This window comes from Amaranthus tricolor, chromosome 1 (genome assembly GCF_026212465.1).
Source record: "Amaranthus tricolor cultivar Red isolate AtriRed21 chromosome 1, ASM2621246v1, whole genome shotgun sequence".
Classification (NCBI taxonomy): domain Eukaryota; kingdom Viridiplantae; phylum Streptophyta; class Magnoliopsida; order Caryophyllales; family Amaranthaceae; genus Amaranthus; species Amaranthus tricolor.
In genome coordinates, this window is record NC_080047.1 from 6,635,095 (window position 1) to 6,653,854 (window position 18,760).

Consider the following 18,760-nt stretch of genomic DNA (forward strand, 5'->3'; position numbering starts at 1 on the left):
CGATTTCAGAAGACGACTTAGAGTTCAAGATTTTTCAGATTAGGGGGAGTGTTAAAATAATCTAGAAAAATCTAGGATTTTAATTAAATATAAAAATATCTAAACTAAAGAATTAAAAAATAAAAATATCTAAGATAATATAATGGAAGATCCTAAAAAAGTAATTAAAAATTAAAAATTAAAAATATCTAAGATATTTTAGTAAACTTGCACTATAAATACCCATTGATGTAATCAATTTTGTGTGCAATGAAGAACAATATCCATTCTACATATTCACTCATCTTTCTCTCCAAATAAATCCATTCACTATTTTACCATCTAAATTTTCCTACATTAAATAGTTAGGGGTATTTTGAGTCAATGAACAATAGTTAAAGTATAATTTACAAATTTTCCAAATCAATATAACAACACAAATTGATCTACAACTTGATAACAAGACACCCGAATAATGAGAGGCGCCACTCATGTGTTTGTTATCACTTTGCTAATCAATATCAACTATTAACCTAGTCTTCCTCACAATCAAAACCCCAATAATATTGCAATTTCTGCAAAACCATTCTAGAACAAGAATAGCTTTCTTATCAATACAAATTCAAGTCCTTAAAAACCATACATGCTCATAACCCTCAAATTATAGTTCACATAGAAAGTTAAGTGCCCAACTCCCAACTCAAAAAAGCAAAGGATCACAATCAAAATCAATTGGATTATATTTACAAGTTAAAAACTAATCTCTCAAAGTGCCCATATAAACTTTCTAATTGAAGTTGAATCAGAAAACTATCAAATGAACGAAAAGCAAAGGTATAGTATTTTTTTGGAACCAATTCCCTTTCTCATTCAGCAAATTGAATTCATGAATAAACAATCAACATAACCCACAAAACAATGCATATATTAATCAAATAATTGTTCCATAAGCATCGAAAAGATCATATCTTTTAATTTTTGGAGATGTGGGAAAACATTGCAATCAAATTCAATGAGAGAATGAAATTTTAACTGATTAAAATATTTACCTTTGCAGATTGAAAATTGTATTGAAGATTTGATGGTGAAATTGTTGTAAGATTACTCTACAAGTCTGTTGTCTGTAGTCGAATAAACAATCCAAGGCCTTTTTTTATGTAGTGGACTGTTGAGGATTTCATTCACCGACTATCGCTTCTACTCGATTGAATAAATCGTATGCAATTTACTTGTTTGGTCCGGTACGGTTAACCATCGCTACATTGCATCTTATTTCTATTATCATCGGTGTATTTAAAAACAGCAACTCTTGAGACCATCTTTTAAACAGACAACTTCAAATAAAGTTTATAATTTTATTTTCTCTTTAATTTATTATTAATTGGGCTATTTAGCTCCTGTATCGAATTTATTTCTCGAAAATATCGTCTCTCACAATAATTTATGATTTAAAAATAAATCTTGTTATGTTCTTTTAATATCATCTACACGGTTCAGTTACTCTTTTCATTTAATATTGTATTTATTATACTAACATTCCATTCAATAGTAAGTCTTTTATCACTCTTTTAAAGGTTTTCATTTGATAAACCAAGAACATCAAACACTTGATATTAGCACAAAAAATGTGGATAGTCAATACAAAATGCACCTAACCTGTTATTAACACATATAAGATAATAAGACTACTACGTAGAAAGTAATCGTTATCGTCTAACTTAAAATGACTATTATATAGTAAATAACTGTTACCGTTTAACTTAAATGAATCAAAATCTCATTTAATTCAACTTATAATTAATTCAACTCTCATATCTTATGATAAAATTTAACTCTAATCCATACAATAGTAACTCATCATAAATTCTTAATATTGACTTGAATCTAAAACTTCATCCTACTTAGCAATTAGCATCACTCCTTAAATTAAAACTCAATACAATCATAACTAATATATTGATCCATTTGGAAATCATTTGCAATAATGTCAAGTTTTCCTCACATCTTTGTTATAGAACTTTTATTTTTACAGCCTATACAACAACTAATTTCTCATGTTTCTTATATATTATTCACCTCTCTCTAAAAAAACTTTGATCCATTTTTAAGCTTTTATTATGAGTTTCATATTGTCGATTAAAAGTCAAATTGAAAAGTCAATACTTTAATAGTCTCATAAATTTTATTATATTTTTCATTTTAATTCATTTATAAATTTACTATAATTTTATTTCTTACAATAATCCAACGCTTTTTATTTAATTATCATCTACCCATCTATTTTATTTTTTTCAACTTTGTCATAAACTTCACTTCAAGCATGGAGGGTGTTTTTGTCATTTGCCAGCTGTCAATTGGTTCACCGCCAAACACCAGCATCCATATAGCACCTTATAAATATTCATCTTCATCCATCTTTTCTCGCTCCAATCAAGCGAAGAAAAAAATGTCTGAACTAACAACCGCAGCAAGTCCGAGCATACTACCGATCTCCGACTCACCACCGGCTATGGTTTCCGACGACGCTTCTTCGCTTCTCTCTACTCAAACATTAGCATTCTCCTCTGGAAACCCTAGAATCGAAGAAACCCGTGGTGTCATGCATTTCTTTTCCAACGACGTCGATTCTTCTTCTTCTGTTAAGAAACTCCCGGTATTGATTCTTCTTTCTGCTCTGAAATTTCGCAGTATTGATGATAAATTATTGCTAAATGTACAGTTTTACGGAGTTGAAATTCGGTTACCTTAATGATATTGTTTGACCTAATCTGAGATTTATGATGTGTTGTGGTTAAATTCGTTGAAAAAAAGGTTCGATGCTAAGAGCGTTGGATTGACGCTGGAAATTTATTTTTCCATAGAACAGGACAAATATACGCAAATTCAATTTTTATCGGGGTCCGGGGACTATCATACTGTTTATTTTGTTAGTGATGTTTTCAATTAGGAAGTGAGTTTTGTATGATATTAGAAGATTAACTAAGTGCTTGGAAGGTTGAAGGAGCGTATCACTGATTGGAGGAGCACCTCATTGATGTTGTTATGGGTTTATACAAGAATGGCTGTATCATTATAAATCACAGAAAATAATATACTGTGTGGCTTTTCTGTGCATAAGATTTTAGTTGTTATTAACGAGTTTCGTTTTTAATCTTGAATATGAGAGGCAAGTTCTTATAGATTTCCCCCGACTTGGATTTTAGAAGTTGATTATTCATTTTGAAATTAAAACCCCTTGTAATTATCTTAAATGTGAGTTGTCCCTAACCTGTAGTTGCTGATGCTTAGGTTGGGAGAAAACCCCTTGTATGTGTTCTGGGGGTTCCAAATCACATGACATATGCAGACTTTTGCCGGTTTTCTGGTTCTTTTATTCAACATATGCTTGAAATGAGAATTGTCAGGTTAGATGTTATTTTTGGTGGCTTCTTGTGTGCTTTACTAATGTCATTTACGTTTAATTTTTGAATGTGATCTGACTGATTGTGTAGGAATGATGAAATGGGGGATAGGTATATTGTTCTTATTAGATTTGACAATCAAGACTCAACGGATGAATTCTTCAATCATTTCAATGGGAAAGTTTTTTCTTCCCTAGAGGTTCTTCTCTTCTTCGAACACATTATTGCATCTTTTTATCTTCTTAGTGAGATACTTCCTGACTCAATGTTTATCTAGCCAGAGGCTTGTCATGTGCTTTTTATCATTGATGTGCAATACACGGGTTCTATTGAACATAGACAAGCTTCTTTTGTGAATTCAACGGAACAGCCAACATGCCCAGTATGTTTAGGTATTTTATTATATTTAAAATATCTTTAATGTTTATAACTTCTGTAATTTGAGTGCAGTTAATCATATTGTAGAAGTATATCCAAAATCTAAACTAAACTAGGTGTTGAATAAGTGAAGCTTACCTTCTGTACCCATCTGCATTTTGCTTCTGTAATCGAGATCCAGCTTTTTACTCATTTCTCTTGCTGCAAACTTTTGAAATATTTGTTGTGAAGGCCGAAGTCGCATATCATCCCATAACATTGCAATAGGATATCAATAAATAAGAAATATATTCTGTGTGTTGATGGTTGGTTCTCTGCTAGTATTTGATTTGATCTGCTTATTTGGGTGCTACCATAACATGTTGAGGAATAATGGATTTACGGTATTGTTATACTTCATATTGAAGCTCTTCTGTCATTTCTGGATGGAAAGCAACCTTTATGTTCAAGGGAGGTGGGGTAGGGGTGAGTATTAATAGTTGTACATGAAAACTATCTCGTATTCACTGTAAACTAAGTATTTATCATCAGCAAAACCTTCAATCATGTAGTGACTCAATCTTTGGTATGCTAATGAAGACTCCAGTGGGAAAGACTAATGTGGGTTTTTTAGACTGCTTTTAAAAGAGGGCTTTTCCTGACGCTTCTGAAACTGCAGTTCCCAGTGTAGCCTGGCTTTGTTTTGTCCCTAAAACACTGGTCTGAAGTATTTTTAGGATGGTTGCTGAAGCAAAGCAAGGGTCTTTTGAATGACCCAAAAACTTTGATCAGTCTTTGCAGTGATGGGGCAGTGGCGCAGTGCAAAGTTGCCAATAGTTCCAAATCAGATTCTCATCAATCTTCTCATCAATTTTAGGGCTGAATTGTTTCCAAATCCCTTTGCACAACCATCTAGGGAGAGACATGTGCGGCTTAATTCTTCTGTAGTGTTAGTTTTTGTTTGTTTAGGCAATAGATGGGGCATATAAGGTTTGTTCTGTAGGAAATGTAAAGTATTTATGGTGTAAGGACTAAGGCGAGAGCTGTTTGTGAAATGTTGGAAAGGTATTATTACCCCTCAAGTGATAACAACACTTCTAAAGGGGGGGACTTGGAAATTAAGCTGGCAAGTGAAGATGACATTCTCATGATTTCTTCTCGTCCTCATGCTTTCTATAAGGGGAATCTTAACAGAAACTAATGCTATAAAGCCTGAAGGTACGAAAAAAGAGGGAGACAATAGTTTTTGAGTAGAAGAAACTGAAGAACCACCTACCCAGGTTCATGTTTGAAAAAGCTGTCCCATTTCCATGTTGTATAGCTCCACTGAACCATTTCCTGTCTACTTGCCTACCTATTGAAGGCAATTTTCATTCTTAATGTGTGCTAAAGAGAGTGATATCTAAGGAAAAACCATACTAAGTGTATGTTCTTGGATTTATGGACTCCTTTTTCAATAGTTAAGAAGTAGCCGTCTCTCTCCTTGAGGGAGGCTTATACAGAGTCTACTTTGTGCACCTTTTCCTACCCTACCAAAAGGATTCAGGACTTCTTAGCTGAGTTACGTGAACTCTTCATTTTTGGTTTGGTGACATCACCCTGAGTAATGGTTTTTAACTTCTGGATTTGCTTTCAGAACTCTTAATAGTGTATCAGATCAGCGCTAACTTAATTTTGAGATGTGACTTGGGCCTACAAACATGGAGCCATTTTTCTGTTTTGGTCAAATCTAAAAGGGCGACGAGGTTTAACTTGCTTCTCTTGAGATGGGAAATTGTGGTGCATTTTCTCTTATAGAGTTAATTTTAGCTGAAGATTATGGTAATGAAGCAGTGTTCAAGCCTTGAAGGGTACCTATTTCTAGTGTTGTACATGGGTGGTTGGGTTTTTCTGTTTTCTCATGTAGTTACAAAGATGCTCAGCTTCTCTCTCTATTCATTAAACACTGATCCATATTTTGGGGATCAAGTTTTCATCTCTTTCACCAACATAACTGTGGATGATCGTTTAATAAATGACTATTCAAATTGGTTTTGGTGAATTTCAATGAGTATTTAATGTCCGAATTGTAGATAATAGGGAGTACTTGACACTTGAACCTTTGTTGTTTGGTTTCTATTTTAATCACTAGTATCTTTTTAACCTATTCTGCTCACACCAATAACATACTCATGCATATATTGGTGTTGACACATATTTTTCACATTTATTATAATTAATACTCCCTCTAACTCTAATTCAATTTACTTGTCCCATGTGTTTTTTGCACTATTCATCAATCACTCTTAATTTGTATTTTATTCTTAATTTATAAATTCAAACTTAGTCAAGTGGGATTATGTTTGATGCGGTCTCAATGCAAAGATTATTTTGTAACTTTTTTATAATTTTAATTATGTTAAATTAGAAATATTAAAGTTTGAATGTGTATTGGCATGTGTGCTAAATGAAATGGGACAATTTAATCGAATTGGAGGGAGTGACAAATTAAAAGGAAATCTCCATTACTTTTTACTTACTTTGCATTGGCTTTCTCGGAATTTCTGAATGCGTTTTATATGACAGAGAGATTGGATCAAGAAACCAGTGGAATTCTAACAACCATCTGCAATCATTCCTTCCACTGTTCCTGCATCTCAAAGTGGACAGATTCATCTTGTCCGGTTAGTGTTTCAAGAGATGTTCATTAATAAGTTGCTGTCTTTTTTCTTTGATGTTTGTGTAGTGCTGCATTTCGGTTGTATATTCTTTAATAAGTGAAAATTGATATTTATGCTCAGCTTTCTCATATATCTTAATTTAAAGCATCCTTGCTTCCTGTATGTTTGACTATTTCTGTTTCCATAAAAGCAATTTCTTCCACTATTTCTATTCCTTCTAAATCACGTGCACTTTTCATTTATGTGAAGTTGATGATGTCATGCTATCAAGGGTAAATTAAAAACAATTTCTTTGTTTCTACAAGGGTAAGGTTGCGTACGTCTAATTTTCCAACCCCCCTCCTAGTTAGGAGCCTAGGTGGGAGACACTTAAAGGCACTGGGGTAAATGTTATATTTTGACATTGCTTATGCTCTTATACTCTGAAAGCTTCTATCGCGGTTTGTCAAAACATTCATAGAACTTATGATGAATATTGTGCTCTTTCATCGAAACATTTAGTTTCTGTTCATTCTGATGCTACTGTTCAGTTTTACTTCAACTCCTGTTGACCCCAAGATTAGTACTAACATTCCTAATCTGGTTAATTCTGTGGTATATTTGTTATGTTATAACTTTTTACCTTTGCTAATTCCATGGTGTATCTATCTTCTCATCATAAGATCAAAGCCAGTCATGTTTTAATCATTGACTTCTGATGTGGTTGTTGTATAGGTTTGTCGATATTGCCAGCAGCAGTCTGAGAAGTCAACATGTTTCATTTGTCAAACCTCAGAGAATCTGTGGATTTGTGTTATATGCGGTTTTGTAGGTTGTGGAAGGTAGAAATCTCGCAGTTTTTTTTGGAAAAAAGGATAGATGTCATTTTGATTCAGCCATAAATTTTCAAGTGTGTCCTGCACTGTACTTATTGATTCAAATTTTGAATTGCCCATGGAGTAACTCCATCATTGGAGACCCAAGGCAGGTTTTATTGTACCAGTAAAATAGGGTTGATGTTCAAATTGTTTGAATTCTCTGACTAGAAACTTTTGTTCCAGGTATAAAGAGGAGCATGCTTTTATACATTGGAAAGAAACACAGCACTGCTATTCTCTGGACTTGGAAACCCGTCGTGTCTGGGATTATGTAGGTGACAATTATGTCCACCGTTTAATACAGTCAAAAACTGATGGGAAGCTGGTTGAGCTAAATGTTCCATGCTCACATGATACTGGTATTAGTGAGGCTATCTTAAGTAGTAAAGTTGAAGCTGTATGTTTTTCTTTCTCACCTTTTTCTCTGAATTTTTAGCTTGAGAGCTTTGCTTTGGTTCTGCTCGATGTTTATTGGTCGTTGAAGATGTTGATTTTGTTTGCAATTGGGTTGTCTTTGCTAGATTGTGAATGAATATAACGAACTTCTCTCCACACAGCTTGAGAATCAAAAACTGGTAAGGGTTTACAGATTAAAATCATGTACTTTTGTGATTTTCATACACAGCCACCTATGTTGTTGGATTAAGACTTTGACATTGTTGTTATATACAACCTACGATTTTTTGTCTAAATGAAATTATTTTACTTGTGATTAATTTGCAGTATTTTGAATCTTTGCTGCACGAGGTCAAAGAAGAAACTAAAAGAGAAGTAGCCAAAGCTGTGGACAAGGCTGTGAGTTTGAAATTACAGAAAATGCAAGCAAAATTGGATAGAAGCATCCAAGAAAAGAAATTTCTAAATGATGTATGTGTCTGAGCTGGCTTAAGCATGTCTCCTTGGGGATTCAGTTTAAAATCATCACTCCAATATTAACTTGGTTCCATTTATATGATTGGCTGTAGATCAATGAAAATCTTTCCAAAAACCAAGAAATTTGGAAGGCGAAGATACAGGAGGCTGAGAGAAGGTATTGCCATTAGCCAATATATCTGTTGTCATGTTCAGTAATTGTGGAAGCCTTGACGATATGGTTTTCTTTGTATTTAGCTTCCGGTTATGTCTCCGGACTTTTTCAACCATATGACCTGCATTGACCACTAACACAAACTGATTTGCATCAAATGTGAACTGTTAAGCCTTGTTGATTTTCTTGTACTTGTTTAAACTTTAATATATATACCTTGTTTGTGCTTATGTTTGAGACACAGTTATGTGACTTGATCAGTAAAGAATACCTACCAATTGATGGTGGGTTGTTGTGCCATTTATCAATGCTCAATGTCATTTTGATGCTCCATTCCGCAGCCTGCTAATATGATTCAATTTCCTTTGTTGCTTTATCCCACTGCCGCCTTTTAACCTGTTGCTTATTGAGGTTCTTCTCAGCCACCTCTATTCCTCTTGATATATCCACTCAATCTCCTAAGATTGCTTTGTATAGTTGTACTACCTCCTACAAGTGATTAATTTGAAACTATGTTATGTATGTGTCTTATTTTCGATGCTCCTTGCTTATGAAGATGAGTTATTTCTGAAATAAGTTGAAGGATAATCACTAACGGTTACAGCTTTTATGATGCGTCGTGGACTCATGAGCTTATTACGATTCTCCATTGCCGCAGGGAGGAGAAAGCTTTGAGACTAAGGGATGATAAAATACGAGATCTAGAAGTACAGGTTTGTGAATGTGTTAATCAAGTCTCTTTGGATGCTTCTATGAGAATAGTTCTTAATTTTGGGGTTGTTACTTTTGGTTGATTGATGTGAGTTTTTGGTCAATCTTTAAAAATTTGCAGCTCAAAGAATTGATGTTACACCTTGAAGCAGGGCAAGCGGTGGAGCAACTATCCATTTCTGATAATGTGAATGATGGCAATGATTTAAAGGTAGGGAGTGAATCCTCTGCCACTGGAATCACCAAATCTAAGAACCGGAAGAAGAGGGGAAATAAGTAGTACAATTGAGTCGAAAAGCTTGTCATACTTGGGGAAGGTGATTTCAGAGAGCAGTGATTCGTAAATATAGAAATTGGTGAACAAGAGTTTGTAAATATTGTTGCTTATAAGTTGTATTAATAGTTTTTGGAGCAAAGGAGAAGCACAAGTCAAAAGTAAAAAAACAAAAAAAAAAAAAAATTACATTCTCCCTTGGAAAATAATTTTTTTTTTATTTTTTTTAGATACACTTTTTTAACAAAAAGAAAAATATTTGCTATTATCAACCGCAAGCAAAAAAGTTACTATTTTGATAATTTGCTCTTATGTCCGCTGTTAGTAACTGCAAACATAATTCTTACCTCAACTTTGGATTGGAAATACTTTTTTGAAAATTAATTTTCTACCAAGCATAATTTTTAATTTTTTTAATTAAAAACATTTGCTTATTTCAAATATTCTCTTAATTTTCCTTCACAAGTTTATACTTTTTATTCTCCAACTTTATTTAATTACACTCTATCTCATTCCTTAAATGTAAAGTTGTACACTAAATCCATATATAGACTAATCAATCTTCTGTAACATTTGTTAAACAATCACTTAAAAACTATTTCCCCAAACTTATAAAGGATAACATAGATTTTGAATAATTTTAAGTTGGACGCTTATTTTGACATTAGATATAATAGTAGAATTTAGTGGACATTATAAAATTTTAAATTACTTTTAGTCATGGAAAATGAATTAATTAAATTAGACGATCAGATATTTATTTAAATTTGTAACTTGATGATCTAAAATAAAGGTGCTCATGGGCAGATTTAAGTGGGTAGCGAATGAATAATGCATTTAAAAATTTGTCTGCATGCTCAAAATTTCAAAGCTTCATTTGCCATTGCGAACCTAATTTTTTGCCGCTACCCACCCCGCTCTTTCTCTTAGCGGGTGGGACCCGCTGGTAAATGGGCATTACAAATATAAAAATAAAAAATACAATTTTAAAAATCCAAACACACATTTCACACAAAAAATATAATCACAATACAAAGTCTAAATTTAACTCTTAATATGAATAAAATTAATACAACGCATTGCGTAAAATGTGAAATATGACTACTAATTAATATCTAGTGTCTTTTAGACTTTACTTTTGTTGTTTTAAAGTTAAAAGTAAAACCTTAATATCTATATTATGAACTTTCAAAGTAATCTGATTATGAATTTAGATTCTAGACTCTTGGAGTATTATATCATCTAATAGGCGGGTGGGTTTACACACATGTGTTATTTTGTGTTGTTATCCGCCCATTTATCGTAGTGGGTGGGTAATACCCGCATCTGAATATTAATTTTTATATAAATATCATATAATCTTATCTATTTTTCAAACTGGATGAATCGAGTCTAGCCCGCCTTAAACAACTGAAATCTTAAAGAACATTTCTAATTTAGATGAACTCTAACTAAAGAAAATAATGCATTGAAGTGCCACCAAGGAAACACCTAGGGACCTTTTGTTTTATAAGGTGTAGGAGCAATGATTGTTGGAATGTTGCCTAAGCTCATGTCATTAGCTAGAGCCTCCTCGTCAACACCCACATCGTCCTCAGAAAGAGCTTCAACGAATTCATTACTCTCACTATTAACATCACCCCAAGGCTCATTTGTATCTTCTAAGTTAAAAGTATTATCATTTGAGACTTGAATTTGAAGTTGATTGGGTTCATTAGAAGGAGAAGAAGAAGATGGCATAAAGGGATTTTGGGTTTCTTGGGTATGGAAGGGCGTATGAGAAGGAGCAGAAGAAGTAACATTCAGAAATGCATTTGTTTCTACAACATTGACATCTTGATTTCCTAGAGGTACCTCTTCTACATATAACTCTAAAGAAGGAATAGAGGTAGACTTTGAATACTCCCACATTGCATCTATAGCCTCCTCATCCTCAACCGGAAGAGCTAACAATTCTCCACTCATATTGTACTTAAAACTTACATTAACAGTACTTCTTGTAGTGTCAATGCCAATCTTAGAGCATATAAGATGTTTAAATTCATTGAAATCCATGTTTGAGTTGCATGCAAACAGTTTACGTCTTCCCCCAATATACTTAACATTGCTACTACTTGATCGAATTGAACCATTCCAAAAACATACAACAGTCACACGAAATAAGGCCATTTCTACAACAATACGTACAAAATCAACATCACCATCAAGTTCATAAATATATACTACATAACAACATTTATTAAATTTAGGTTTTGCATACAAACATTCTCTAAATTAACCTCAAATTTAGGATTTGCATTCAAACATTCTCTACATTAAACTCAAACATTTTCTACATCAAATTCATGAACAAACAGCCTCAATATGAAGATCATGGCAAATAACAAGTACATTTGACATATCATAGAGTTTAAGTGTAAATGACACACATTTTAAAATCAACAAGAACTAAAAAATTTATAATAAAAACGTACCTTAATAAGCTGTAGATCAACAAGAAGTAGTAAATTGCAAGTTTAAGAACCTGCATTCATGTGAAAGTTCATGAACATTTTGTGAACCCTAATTTTTGGTAAAAGGAAAAAAACACAAAAAAAATAGTACCTTAAGTGAACGTAGGAAGATGACAGAACTAATTAGTAGTAGAAACTTGAAATTTGATGAGATTAATTGAAGGATTGAAGTTGATTTTAATGGTGAAAAGAAGAGGGAGATCTCGTAGGTTGAATGAGAAAGTAAACTGAAATGAGGAAAAAGGAGAACTGGAAAATTTAACACGCATGAAGTCGTTGTTACTAACAGTGACTTGACCTTGTTGATCAGTCAAACATTAGGTCGCTGTTAGTAACAACGATATATTCATTGACCAAAATTTTGACCATTTCTTTTAATTCGCTGTTAGTAAGAGCGAGAATAAACCAAGCCTATCTTTGGAGCCAAGGACGCTTATTTTGGGAATAAAATTTGAACGAAGCTTATTTTTTTAATAAATTCATTAAAACGTCTTATTTTTTACAAATTTTTATTGTTGAGTTTATTCATTCATTAGGCCCTATAAACTTTGAGAAGGGCCTAGTGGAGTCCAGTGGGCCTTAAATGTGGATTCCAAGCTTCGGGCTTGGATTAAGTAAAGTGATGTACATTGATTTTGAGATATGAAATCAATTTCGAAAATTTGAAACAAATAAACAAAAAAATATAAAAAATTCACATTATAGCAAACTTTTGAAACTAATTTTCAAGATAAGCAATTTTTTCCCACATTTGAAGTTTGACTTGTTCGCACTTACATGCAGAGGGTTTAAAAAAAGACAAGGGATCTAATCGCTATTACTAACAGCGAACAAAGCTAAAACCTGGTCAAACAGGGTCAAAAATGAGGAAGAAAAGGGGATTTGCTGTTTTTAGCGTGCATCTGTTCGTTGTTACTTACAGCGAACAGCCCCAAATCACAACTTTTGGAAAAAAAACTGCTTATCTTGAGAATTATTTTTCAAAGTTGGCTATTGTGTGAATTTTTGTAAAATATTTTTTTGATTATTTGTTTCAAATTTTCATCAATTTCAACGGCGAAATGTAAATGGTAATTAGTAATTACACATTCTCAAATGAGACAATCTACTTCTATTGGATTAATTCAAATTGTTTTAAAATGATCACTTATAACTTTAAGTGATCATCTACAATTCTAAAGTGATAACTTTTTATAGTCATAGACTGATTACTTAGACTGATTACTAATAAATTTAAAGTGATCACATACAATCTTAAAGTAATCAATGAAAGATACATGTTAATTATATGGGTTCACCTCATGGTAAGACAGTCTCATACAAAACTTGATGAGACTAGGGTAAGAAAAAGGCTAAGTGAGAATCAAAACTAAAACCTTATCTGAAAAAAGTAATACTTATTCCAACTGAATTAAGACTCGATTTTCATGTTACTTATTACTTTACATTATGATTGGATAACAACTTTTTAGAGAAAAGAAAGAAAAGAAAATGGAAGGGAAGGGAGGAAGAGGAAGGAAAGAGAAATGAAAGAAAAGTAATCTTGTTTGTTTAGAAGGGAAGCGAAAGGAAAAGAGATGAGAATTTCCCTCAAAATATTTTTCAACTTTAAAAAGATTGATACTTAACAAAAATCATTCATCCAATCACTCCAAAGCCCTCCCCTCCAAATCCCTCCCCTCTTATATTGTTATCCAATCAAGAAATTTTTTATTCCTTCAAATCTCTCTCCTTCCTTTCTCTCAATTTCCTTTTATCCGATATAACATGAGGTCTCACACATAAGACCGTCATCAAGAGAATTGTTCGAGAAAAAAAAATTGGCTATTGTGGCATATCCATCAAAATAGAGGAGTAACAAATTAGAATGACAAAAAATAAGTATTGTAACAAACATGGAAGAAGCATAATGAGAATGGGAAAAGAGTAAACATTCTGGGGTGAAAAGGCGAAAGTCAAAATAAAAAATCTAGTTTGATTAGTTTATTTTTGTTGACTCATTTTATATTTTAATAAACAGATAATAATGAACACTACAACATAATTTACTTTTAGTGAGATATATTTAGCGACATTTATTTTAAATGTCATGACTTTAAATTTCTAATAGTATATATTGCGAATTTTGTAACATTTATTAGACCGTTTAGCTATATAATAAAAAAAATCATACTAAAGCTTTTTGCGATATATGATTTAGTGACATTTCTCATTAATGTCACTATAGACTATAGTAACAATTACATATGCCACTAAAGGCCAAATAAAATTATATTAAATCATTTTATAGTGAAACTTGACACTAAAAATATAAATCAGTGACATTTTTTTAATACTACTAAATTCAATGTCCCGAAAAATTATAATTGTAGTGGAATATCGTAATTTCACCGACAATCACCTTAAACAATTAGCGTATTTAATTAGTTTAAAATCAACAAAAACAATGTTTGCTTTTAAATAGAATAAACGCATTTAAAATTAAATAATTAATACTAAAATTCATTTATGAAACACTCAAATTAAGTAGAAAAGCAGAGATTGCGTAATAATGTACAAGTACGTAGCTAGGCTTGGAAAGTCCACATCCAATCAAAAATCCATCACAATTTCTGTATCATCTCAGTATGCTTATGCAGATTGTAGAGCCTAATCCTTATATTCCGCCACCCTTTTCATTTTATCGCCACCCCCCTGAGTAAATTACCATTTTACCCTTACTTTATAAAAAATTAACAACATTGCCATTAAGGGTGAAATTCCTATATATACCACACTCCACCTAAAATTATTCTCACTACAACTAAATACAACTCACTAAAGCTAAATCTCGGAGCAAAAATTAAGTACAATCCCCAAATTATTAATCGAGGTAAGTTATTTTTAATTTAATTAGTTGCAAAAGAAAAAAAAAATTTCAAAACGAGGCACCCAGATCTGGGCGGCTGGACCCCGGTTATCATTGGCGTTCGGGTATCGTACTCCTTCATCGGTTTCGTCTCCTACCTCGGTGTACCTCAAAGTACTCTAGAATTCATGAATGTCATCCAAATACAAAGCACCATGTGATCCGATGGACATATATAAATAACATGCACACGGCAATCCATAGGTTTGTTGAAGTACACAACCACATTTGTTAAACACAAAATCACCGAGTTCTAACATGCGGTTATACTCAAGCTGGAGCTGCTCCAAGGCTTAGAGAGATACGTGGCGATATAGAGGTCTAAAGTAATGCTGTCGCATCGATCTTTGTACAGAAGACATGGAATCCTGTAGCGCTTGTCGGATTGTAGCTTGCTGATTTGTAATCTGTGCGTGCGCCCTTTTAAAAAGGGTATCGAATGAGCTATTACCGCTACCAAGGTAATACTTAAAAAACGAGTGTTGGCTTTCAACTCTGCTGGTAGTCCGGTTACCCAAGTGTAAACAATCATTCGTCCACGCACGGACAAATTTCTCTCTCAGTGGAATCCATGTTCCAGTCAAATACCGAACGACCTTTTTGTTCCTAAGCGACCACGTACTGACGATCACTTGCCATTTATCTTCATATTCCTCGATCGTAGAACTTTCAACCAAGGGTTTCCATCTACTTTTCCTGAATACCTGCCCTTGTTGATTTTTCTTGCCGCCGCACAACTTGTCCACCATGTTCTCAACGTTGTTGCCAATATACCAGATGCATAACAAATGCCGCACATCTACATTAAACAAAACATTGAACGTAATTAAGACATTATCATTAGATATAACCACAATAATGAATCAGCAAAGCCTTTTTACCTGGGAAGACGTCACGAATAGCTGCAGATAAACCTTCATCTCGATCGGTTACAATGACGCTAGGAGTCTGAGCAGTGCCGAAAATATCTCTCAATCCCTGCAGCACCCACGAATACGACACAGCCGCCTCATCTCGCATCAAATAAAACGCAACCAAGAAATTGTGATTGGTTGGCGTCATTCCGATCACTTCACATAGTGGCCACTTTTGTTTGTTCGTTTTGTACATTGTATCTATCAGCACAACATACGGCCACGTACGTATCATTTGGATAGAGGTAGGATTTGCAATTAATAGTCTGTTCAATTGCCCTTCGTTATCCAAGTCTGTCCAGACCACATAATTAAGTTCTGTGGCCATATGAAGACAGTGTTGAAGGGGAGTCCTACCCTCCATCTCTTCTCTCCTTATTGATTGTCTAATATTATATATCTGATTTATACTAGCATAAAAACCAGGAAAATTATCTCTAATAGAATTCATAATAAAGGCCGGTTGCATTCCGGTTGCACTAAGCTGTCGTATGTGCTCCCGAATGTCTACATTAATCATATTTGCCCTTACATGACCATCTCTGTACACCAAGAACGGGTGGTTATGTTTTCTTTTTTCACCAGGACACACCCTTACCGTCCAAGGTCTTTCTGGTGGTTTACGACTACTTCCTACAATCATAAATTTACACCCGCAACTTCTACTTTTAGAACCAGGTCGGGCAATAGATTATGTACATCACCCCTAATATTACCATAGCGGTGACATCTTAAATAGACACTAACTCTAGAACGTCCTTCTTTCTTTTTATAAGAAGCACGTGTAAATTGAAAACCGATTGTTATTGCTATCGCATCGGCCTAACTATGTAACTCATCTAAGGAGATAAATTCCCTATCCGTAACAAAGCTACCGGAGTAGTCTACGTTGTCTCCAAAGTTTTCAAACTCCTGCAAATTTGAAATATAAATAATATAAATTAAATACATTAATGACTACAATAATAATAATAATAATAATGACAACAACAACAACAACAAATTAAAAACATTACGTAAATAAAAAAATCTTAAAAATTTAAATTTATCTACAATAAAAATTTATACGGAAAATAAAAAAAATTAATACGGAAAATAAAAAATAGTACTAACAATAATAATAATAATAATAATTTAAAAAAAATTAATACGGAAAAAAAAAAAATTCACAGGCGCACAGATTTGTGCGCCTGAACCATGGTTCAGGCGCCCAGATTTGTGCGCCTTTTTTTTTTTTTTTAATTTTCCAACGACAACTTTACGTACCGCATCCGACTCATAGTCGCTTTCGTTAGCCATATTTAACCAATTACGGGTTACCACTTCTTTAACACTTTTTAGAGAGATAATACCAGTTTTTAGAGAGATAGTACCGTGTTTGAATTCGTATTTCATACGCATTTCAGAATTCCATATATATAGACAAATCTTACGCATTAAATTCTTATTAGTGTTATTAAGCGTGATTTACATTTATTAATTAATTTTTAAGTATAGTGGCAATTTTGTAATTTTTTTAAATATAGGGGCAAAAATGTAATTTTATAGGGGGTGCTGATAAAATGAAAAGAGATGACGAAAAATAACATCATCCATTGTAGAGTACTGACTTCATTCAAAAGGTATCTTCAACTGTGTACCTTACACGGATAGACCCACTACCCTCTCAGCTCCACTGTAGCCCCTAGGGAACAACTCGTCCAGGTTTTCTATGCCTATCTTTTAAGGCAGTCTAATAAACTAATTTAATATTTAATATTTCTATCATAGAAGTATATAATAAAAAATTATAAAAATAGATAATAATCATCTTTGCAATAAGACGAATTAAACAAGATTTCACTTGACTATGTTTTAAATTATTATATTATTCACAAATTAAGAATGATAAATAAATAGTGTCATTTTTCAATGTTACAAGTAATCTGAAACGAAAAAAGTATATTTTTTATGAATTAGAGTACTCCATTAATTCTAATGAGGGAACAACGAAGAAAAATAGATAAAAATATTACTACCTTCTATTTATTCCATTAGTTTGATTTAATTTTTCATAATTGTCAACACAACATTTTAAACTTTAATATCTCTAATTGCTTTTAATTAAAAATTATAAAAAATGCTATTAATAATCTTTAATAGAAGGAATAAAAAAGGAAAAGAAAAAAAAGTAGTACTACAAGTCTTACCAATAATCCTTATTTTGCTTTGAATTAAGCACACTTTTCTTTTTACTTGTATATTTTTCTTGGTGAAAAGGGATAGTATTTAGAGAATTAAATCAATTATAAGTGAATGTATAATCTAATTGTAAGAATAAGTAGTTAGGATTGAGAATAGATGTGTGGCTGAGATATAAAGAAAAAAAATAAAATTATATTCATATGTGAATTTTCTACATTGAAGAAAAAAGAGTATATATATTACTCTATGAATTTGAGAAAAATTCCTAATGTCAATTGATTTTTGTAGTAAATCTTCATTGTTAAGCGAGTCACATTTTCTCTTACTTGTTTGGATTGTCCAAAGTCAAATTTTAATTTTTATTATGGTATTTAAGCCCCATTTATTATTAATCATTCCTAAATATTTTTAATGGTAACCCTTAAATTGAGCTGAATGTAACGACATTCACATGTGATTCACCAAGTTAGTCCCACTTGGAATATTAGTGCTGAATTGAAAAGAGTAATAAACATCATTTGGGTTTTAATAAGTATCATCTATCATAATCAATTGGTTTTAGTAATGAACCTTCATTTGATTTGTAAGTGAATTATTTTTCTTTTCCTTTTATGAGTTATCCACACCAAATTCTTGATTTGTATCGATCATTGCCAAATAAGTGCAAATTAAATAGGACAACTCAAAATGAAAAAAGTGCTGATTATAGAAACCGAGGTAAGCATTTTTATAAACTAAACATCTAAAATATTACTCCCTGAGTCGTGTTTAATTGATCTTCATGTGTCAATAAGAATAACAAGCATAATAACCATCAATTAACAAGGGCAAAGCGGTCTACCGTCTAAGACCCTATATTTTTTATGACCCAAAAAATTTATTTTCATGTATATGAATGATATTAATATGAATTAAATTTAAATATAATTTACATTTTTTGCTAAGTAATTATAAGTTATTAATATTATTTAATAT

General features: G+C 32.5%; 1 protein-coding gene across 2 annotated transcripts; it reads left to right on the forward strand.

Annotated features, from left to right (window-relative positions):
* Window positions 1–420: 420 nt before the first annotated feature.
* LOC130812814 (BRAP2 RING ZnF UBP domain-containing protein 2) lies at window positions 421–9,754 on the forward strand. 2 transcript variants are annotated; one of them, XM_057678427.1, is made up of 14 exons: window positions 421–813; window positions 1,037–1,220; window positions 2,299–2,632; window positions 3,268–3,383; window positions 3,471–3,579; window positions 3,658–3,772; window positions 6,303–6,400; window positions 7,112–7,218; window positions 7,438–7,651; window positions 7,776–7,829; window positions 7,978–8,121; window positions 8,220–8,284; window positions 8,940–8,994; window positions 9,114–9,754. In XM_057678427.1, the coding sequence occupies exons 2-14, from the start codon at window positions 1,198–1,200 to the stop codon at window positions 9,270–9,272; spliced, it is 1,593 nt and encodes a 530-aa protein (XP_057534410.1). In that variant the 5' UTR covers window positions 421–813; window positions 1,037–1,197; the 3' UTR covers window positions 9,273–9,754. The 2 variants fall into 2 exon arrangements, with proteins under 2 accessions (XP_057534410.1, XP_057534414.1); XM_057678431.1 differs by having other exon boundaries at window positions 2,327–2,632; window positions 9,114–9,751.
* Window positions 9,755–18,760: the final 9,006 nt, after the last annotated feature.